General features: G+C 39.1%; 1 protein-coding gene across 1 annotated transcript; it reads right to left on the bottom strand.

Annotated features, from left to right (window-relative positions):
• Positions 1 to 160: 160 nt before the first annotated feature.
• Positions 161 to 3407, bottom strand: LOC104939553 (opioid growth factor receptor). The gene is made up of 8 exons (XM_027279825.1): positions 2817 to 3407; positions 2148 to 2210; positions 1992 to 2024; positions 1784 to 1838; positions 1439 to 1517; positions 1287 to 1353; positions 1060 to 1208; positions 161 to 979 (listed from the first exon to the last, which is right to left on the bottom strand). The coding sequence occupies exons 1-8, from the start codon at positions 3363 to 3365 to the stop codon at positions 694 to 696; spliced, it is 1281 nt and encodes a 426-aa protein (XP_027135626.1). The 5' UTR covers positions 3366 to 3407; the 3' UTR covers positions 161 to 693.
• Between the last annotated feature and the right edge of the window lie 5083 nt (positions 3408 to 8490).

Genomic DNA, 8490 nt, shown 5'->3' with positions numbered 1-8490 from the left:
TTTTGTTTTGTTTTGTTTGTGGTCAGGAATCACATGACAGCCGGTTAGGCCAATGCCAGTGTTGCTGTTCCAGTAACTCTTTTAGAACATGCATGTAGCCTTACATTTGACAGATGCTACTAAAAGTAAACCTGATTAAGTAAAGACACAAATAGAGAAATGTTAATGCAACCAAGTAATTTATTTAACATTTGTAACAATCAAGAACTTTTTTGCACCACAGGAGTCCTGCATCAGAAAGATGTCAGTGGCTTTCCTCGAAGTTAACGAAACTCAATCTAAAAGAAACAGTATCACCTTAGTACAAACAAGTCACTTTGGTGCAGTTAACCAGTGACACAACTCCCATACACAAAACCGATTGTTCGAACAAAAAATGTTATGTGAATACAATCCGAAAAGAAGATATTAGATAAAGCATTGCAAACTGTTGTTACAGGCTTATTACGCACAATCAGGCTCATACAAGTCTTACAAATCTTCATTTGTCCAATTTATCTAAACCTGTATAATAAAAATAAGTATAAAATTGATGTGCTATTGTCAAGTTTAATTGGCAGTATCAAGTTTGACAACAAATATCACACATATTGTAATTTCCTGCGTGTAACTGAGTCTGTAATGATTATTTAGTAGTGCATTTTGCTTAGGCAGCAGCATTTAGCAGGTCTTTGGCTTTTGCATTATCCAGACTCAAAACCGCTTAGACCACATCATCTGAATTTTCCTTGGGCACCATACAAACTCGTCTTTATGGTCATAGTTCATATAGGCATACTCGATGAGACTCCTGCGTTCCTTCTTATCGAGGACAGCAAACACAAAGTAGTTAAGAACACTGTCCTTGACACTTTGGAGTTGTCCATTGACGAGAGTCTCCTCCAGGAAGAAGCGGACCAGGGGGGCTTGGTAGTGAGGGTAACCCAGGGTTCCCTGGCACTTCAGGATGCGGGTGATGCGCAGGTTGTTGTGACTGTGACTGTTAATGAAAAAGAGGATTATTTAGTGGGTTCTGTTATATTTAGTGAATGATAAGTTTCATTAAAATTCAGAACTTACGCGTCGAGGTTGTTGAATCTGTCTTTCCAGTTTTTTGCTCTCTTGACTTCTCCCGTTCTCTCATCACACAACTCGATACCATAGAAGTCCAACATGAGCTTGTAGGACTTCAACAGATTTTCCTTTGCAATGCTGTTTTCAAGAAAACCCTGCAACAAATGTAGAATTTAAGTTAGAATCTGTGAATCATTTTCTTTCTTTGAAGCATTTAGCCTGTAGCAGTTTACCTGAATTTCTTCTTTGGTCAATGGACTGGCCTGGTAGTTCATCCCTGGTTCTTGCAGTGGGAACAACCTTTAAGAGGAAAATGTTTGAACAAATCGTAGAAACATGATCTTAACATTTTACATTACATGTGTGATTATACAAAGTGACTTACCATTGGATATAAGTGTGTACATACTCCAGTCTCTGATAGTCTCCAAGCCACACATCGTGAAACGTGTGGATGTAGACACCTGAGAACAAACACAAGTCACCACAGAATTTATAAATAGATGAGGATATTGCACAATACAATTAATCCAGTAGCTCCCAGCGTTTGGACCAAATGCTTCTGCTGAACAAAATGTTAGTTTCTTCTTATTTTTCTATAGTCATTGACTGTTCTCTGATGCAGATTTACAATGGAGTTTCACTGATTTGACAGATTAAATCACAATATAGAGCTTGTTTCACTGATGTCTATGGACTTCACACACTGTGATTGTAAATGTAGGCTTACCGTCAGGCACAGAGGGCTCATGTCCGAGGTAGAAATTCAAATTAGGTGTACCGTTCTATTCAACAGAAGAATGTTTTTTTAATTTATTATATATATATATATATATATATATATATATATATATATATATTACTATATATATATATATATATATATATTCATTAATAACAAAATAATATAATAATGCACAGTCATTGTATGTACTTACAGATACTGGATTCATCCAATGTTGCGGCCTGGTCTGGGAATGTGGTGATGGGGGTAAAAGAACAATGGGTTTAAACATAAGACAGTATATGTTTGCTGTGTGTACTGTAGGCTATGCCTGTGTGCGTGTGTGTGTGTGTGTGTGTGTGTAACTTACAGGGTAGTCATGCCTGTAGTTCTGCATGTCTCTTGCAGCACTTTCAAATCTGCTGAATTTGTACTGTGCGCAGAAAACAAGAGGAAAATGTCTCAACTATTAATGGCAGGATGTAACTACGTACATGTACTGCACTTAACTACAGTTTTAAGGCACTTTTACTTTACAGTTTTAGGCAATCTTATAACAATTTACTCTGCTCCATCTCAGAGACAAATATTGTATATTTTTTACTCCACTACATTTGTCTGACAGCTTTAGTTACTAGTTACATTTCAGATTGCAATCTTGCCCAGTATTTCTAAACTTGGTCATTTTTCTAAACTGAACTGTTTTCCTTCATGGGTTTGATAAGATTGATATGAATCCATAACCACTATACATAATAATAAAACAACCTTTAATGCACATTGAGGACTCATTTACTTCTGATAACACCTACTTCACTTTTACTTTGACTTGGAGTACAGTGTGGCATTAGTCATTAAGGAGTGTGAATAATAATAGAAAAAAACTTTTGCACAAACAACAAACGGTGCAGTGAAACTTGTTTAGACTGGAGTGAAGCCATCCTCAAAAATAATAATATCACTAACAGACACATAAATCCTGCACACAGAGCTTCACAGTGACAGTGAGCTGGATGCAGCAGGCCTCTGGTGTACTCACATATCTGCGGGACGCTGCTGGCCTCCTGTGGCCCCTGGGGCCCGTGTGCATGCTCTCCTGGGTCTCCTCAGTCTCCCAGGTTGAATCGTAACAACAGTACAGCTCGTCTGTCGTCTTCACTCGATACTCTTCATCATCATCTTCGTCATCTTCGTCATCATACTCTTCGTCACGCTGATGCTCAGCTGGTTTTGTGTCCTTACGCATCGCCGGTTGGTCTGCGGGCCATCTGAGTGAGCCTGCGACCCCGACCCTACCCAAAGGCTCCCGTTGATCCTCAGGCGACGTCACTATAACCGGGTGACTCTTCACTGGAGGGTCGTCGTCGTCGTCGTCGCTGATCTCAAAATTCTCTCTTCTTCTTCCGGTGTCCTCCGTCCAGCCTAACGCTAACCGCGCAGATGTGACTATATAAGATGTAACACGGAGAAACCGAGGACGGAGCCAGCGCCATAACCAGCCAAACACAGGCGACAGCGTGTTGTAGAGAAGACAGGCCATCAGAGACATCAAGTGTCCGAGGCGGCAGAGCAATGACATAGGTCTCATCTGAGCTTCATGTGCTGTCTGTTTCACTTTCGTTTCACTTTTTACAGAGAACAGAAACTTTGTCCACAGCCAACACCCACAAATACAAAAAAACTACAACAACAACAAAAAAAAACTTGATATGATGAAGATGAAGTCCTATGTCATTTGATTCATTTAAATGTAAATGTAAATGTACTTTATTTATACAGCCCTTTACAACAGTCCTTTGGGTGTACCAAAGTGCTTTACAGTAGACAATAAATAACGAGAACAATAGGTAAAAAACAAACAAAATAAAAACAATAAAAACAATAAAATGCAACAAAATCGAATAAGAAATGATAAAAGTGTCATCATACTACTGGGTGTTAAAAGCCATCCTAAATAAGTGGGTTTTTAGCTTGGATTTAAAAAGGCCCAGGTCAGAAACAAGACGCATCTCGACGGGGAGCTTATTCCAGAGCCTGGGGGCGGCAACGGAAAACGCTCGGTCACCCCAGTGTTTATATTTTGACCTGGGCACTTCCAGCGACAGTTGATCTTTGGACCTCAGAGCTCTAGCAGGATTGTGGACAGTTAAAAGCTCAGATAAATATGAAGGGGCGAGGCCGTTAAGAGCTTTAAAAACAAATGTTAAAAGTTTAAAATCAATTCTATAAAGGACAGGCAGCCAATGAAGGGATTTAAGAACAGGAGACATTTAGACAATTATGTCATTTCAATGAAGCAAGCCTTCATTTCTCAGTTGAAGTCAATTTTTAGCCTTTTTAAACTGTGTATACAATTCATCAAAAACACCTTAATAACCTTTAAACAACACTTCCTGTATTACAATCTATTCATTTACCCATCATCACTCAACACGAAATATGGGACACAAACATTTCAATTCATTGTGCACATCAAAGGTCCAGTGAGATTGTGAGTTTACAGAATATTGCATAAATGGAATACAGTTTCATTTTCATTTCCTGAAAATAAGAGTTGTTGTGTTTTTGTTACATACAATGAGTCTTTTATATCTTCAGACCAACTGGCAACCTCTGGTGCTGGGAAATTAAGCAGGAGTGCCGTATTAAAATGTCTAACTTCACAGCACAAACAAACATGTTTACAGCCTCATTCAGACAACTGTTTTAGTCTCTATAGCTAATTTCCCCATTCTTGATAACTGTGATGGGGTGAATTGTTTTTAAGTCACCTGTTGCTTAAAGTTCTGCATAATTTAGTGTTGCTGCTCGATTGACATGTAAGTGCCATTACAGATGGCTTATACGAGTACACAGGCATCATTTGGCCTGTCTCAGGTCTGCTGATGATCCACGTCTTTGCCGATACTTAGATTAACTGGGAGGCAGAAGAAGCAGTACATCTAACATGGCGGCAGCCAGGACTGCATATTTTTGGCTTCAGAACAGTGCTTCGTAAACCAGTGACGTGACTTATGCTGTATCCATTCTTCATACTGTCCTTGCTTCAGACACTGTGAGTCCTCTTTCACCCACCATGTTTTACCGCCATGTTTGTAGCACAGAACAGACAAACTATACAATGGCTCTAGAGGAGGCCTCTGCATTTTTCAGGTGCTTCATGGCCACTGTAGTTTCTCCATTGCACCAGGAAGGGGTTGCACAACAACTATACAGCTAGTTGCCACGAAATGCAACACCTGGTTCTTTAATTCATCATTCGTCATGTATCTCTTATTATTTGTGAAATATGGGCTTTTGATATTAAAACATTTTAAGAGGGGCTCATCTTTACATTTTCAAACTGATGGTTAAAGGAAAGAATCTCTGATAGAAACTCCTTGGTTTAGATTTAGATGTTTGTTTTATTTACAAGACTAAAGGATTCATTAACAGTGTTGTTGTTCCACCTGTGTCATTGTCAAGTGCATGAGTTCATTCACACCGCTGTCAGGGAATTCAAATAATTATACTCCTTGTGTTTCGTTAACACCTGTTCTAATTGGCTCTCTGGTTTATACAACAGTTATGTGAGCTTTCTGATCTTTTGTAGTAAATGACAAGCATATTAACTTAAACAGCATAAAACTGCAAGGAATTTATAGATCATGACCTCTTTTCTGCAAATATTTCAGTTCACAGGTCAGATAGAAGGTCATAATTTTAAGATTATTAACCAAGTAATAAATCTGTTTTTTTCCTGTCCAACTCACTTATTTTGTACTCTAAAATGAGGCATCAAAGCCGAGGTAGTCTACTGCGCAGAATACTTACAGGAAGAAATTACTTGGGTGCCAAAACATAGACACAATTTTATTTCAACTCTGTGATCTTATCCACAAAATGACTGTAATTTTAACACAAAAAACACAGTCAGCTGCAATTTGCTGTCATTAGAGAAAACAGTGATCTATATTATTAAAAAATATTATTTTTTTTATCCTCGTCACCACAATCATCCTCACACCAGGTGCCTCTACCAGAATGAAGCACCACTCTCTGAAGACGACGTGGTAGGGGAATTAAAGACAACGTCCCTGCCTTTTGTCTAATAAGGCTCAAAGGACTGTTCACATCAGCTGCAAAGTTCAAGCCTGTTTCCTTCTCTGACACTGAGGCCTCGTCACCAAAGAGACATTAACCTCTTAGTTCATAAAGCATTTTTAATTAAACAGGCCTTCAAAGGATTTTTGTTTTTATGACAAAAACGCACTCTGTCTCTGTACTCTATGATCTTCATAATGACTGTCTTAATCTCCACCTGCTGTTATCAGTGTAAAGATAGCATCGTGTTTGCAGTGTATTTCCCCCTCCTCATTTTCTACAGGGATGGTACTTGGACAGATGAGTGTCCTGTCTCCATTTGGTGGACATCCTGCTCTTAATGTCTTCCTGTGTGAGATACAAGTATGCATGCGCTGTCCTGTAGAACAGAGAGATATGAGATGAGTACATAAGATAATACGAGCGTCATTACTCCATGGCTAGAGACTTGTTAAACCACCGGATCCTTATAAGAAAAAAAGTCACTTCTCCTTTGCAGTGATTGCACAAAATACAGCTGAATTGATGCGTCTATGTGAGACTATCTAAACTTTTTCTGTGGCTTATTTGTTTCCTACATACAATGTTAAATTTACATAAGGAACTGGTGTGGAATAACACTGATGTAAGCACTGTGCGCTCTCATTGAATGGACTCTGGCGAGGCTATTATCTCTCAGGGACTCCTTTCAAAAGGAGGTAATTGCTCTTACTGCCAGTGAAGAAAAATCAAGACATGTCGGCACACTACACTGTTAACATCTGCTCGGCAATAGATTCATTTGTGCTTACTAAAGTGGGATAAGGTCTTGTGCTGTCTCTGGAAGATAAAAACACAGTGTAGAGATAGCCATATGTTCTATATGGAATGGAGGCAATAAATGTGGATTTTAATGACAGATCTCGGACTCTTTATTGCCTTGTTTAGTGCATGAATAGGCCCCACAAATTGGAATGCCTTCCTAGAATAGATGGGAACTTCATGCAAGATATGAAACTGGAATAACTTTCAGCATGAAGCTACTGCAGAATATTTTCTGGTTGTTGTGCTGTGAACCCAATTAGCATGACAGTGAGCAAAAACCCAGGCGATATCATTGAAAAACCTCAGTGAGGCTTCATGAATCAGGCCTCTGGGTATGCTGCACTGATACATACACACAAATCATCCCCATTGTCTCTCCCTCACTCAGTCTGGACTTAGTTAATGATGAAGGCTCGCTGGATCACTCAGCGACTAAGTGTGCTTGATAAAGGTCAGCACCGTCAGCCAGCTAATGCTTCATCGCTCAGAGTAACACTTTATCCGAGCGTATTGTGAATACTCTGCACATGAACGCTTCACAGGGCAAATAATCAAGAGAGTAGAGTCTGGAAAGGCCAGCTGTTTCTGCTGTGCAGCCACAGACACAACACACACAGACACTCTGACACTTGTGTATCTCAGACTTCTCCAAACACTGGATCAGTGATTAACAGCTGGAGTCGGTCGAAGAAGGTCTGCCGCATAAATTCTTCACAAAGTGGGAAGATGGTAATGTTTGCTGAGAAATAACATATTTTATTTTGCTGTGGCATTCGTGTATACTTGCAGAAAAGAAAAAAAGAAATCCAGTTTGGAGTAAAGTGACAGTAAAAATCTTTCTAGGCTCTGATTTGCTGCCTGCACTGATTTAGTTTTGTTTACTGAAATTCATTATTTACATTTTTTTCTGCTTTATTTAATTTTGCAAAGCTCTCCATGAATTCAGAACTAAAGACACTCCTTGTGTTGTGAACACAAAGAATATAATATGAAGGAATATCCTTTTAGATGGACACCGATTTGATGAATTGCACAAAAAGATGAAATTTTTATTATGCTTATTTATTTAGTTATTTACAAATTTACAAATAAAATCTGTTCAAATTCTTAATAGACCACATTGTTCATTCAACATTCATGGTAATAAAGTTTAAAGATCATCTCCAGGCATTTTATGACATTATAAACTATGTGTGTCATCTACTTAAGAAAATCCACAATTTACAAATATGCAAATATAGTTCATTCCAAAAGATTAAATGTTGGACACAAGATGTCTCCTACTGAAAAGTCACTCTTGTGTAAGTTGCTTGTTAGACCATTACTGGCAGCTGTGATGTCACAAAATCATGCTCCTGCATACCTACACATCTTAAACAGAAACAAAAACAGCCTGCTGGTGTCAAACTGAAATAAAAACAAAAATATCATTGAATAAAGAGTAGTAACACATTTAGAGTGGGTGTGCACTGTAGTGACACAACCAGTACACCTGTAAAAACATGATGATACACACACCCACAAGATAAATGAGGCCACATGACCACCATTAGGTAGCATCCTGTGGAAAGTCAAGGTGATGCCAGCTGCTGAGCTCAGGTATCATGTACACACATGGTGCCTTTTCTCCGAATGACACGCAAAGAGAACAGGCTACAATTTCAACACGCAACCAATAGTCTTATGCTGTAATCCTAGCAGGCCAAAAGAGGCCTCCTCACATCAGGATGAATGAGGGATGCTCTCTTGTCCTCTTTGCTTCTGTCCCTGTGAGCAGCAGCACCCTCCCTCCCACCCACCGCTCCGCGCGCACTCCGGAGTTGAGG

This window comes from Larimichthys crocea, chromosome VI, assembly GCF_000972845.2.
Source record: "Larimichthys crocea isolate SSNF chromosome VI, L_crocea_2.0, whole genome shotgun sequence".
NCBI lineage: Eukaryota > Metazoa > Chordata > Actinopteri > Sciaenidae > Larimichthys > Larimichthys crocea.
This window is presented reverse-complemented; position numbering and strand designations above follow the sequence as displayed.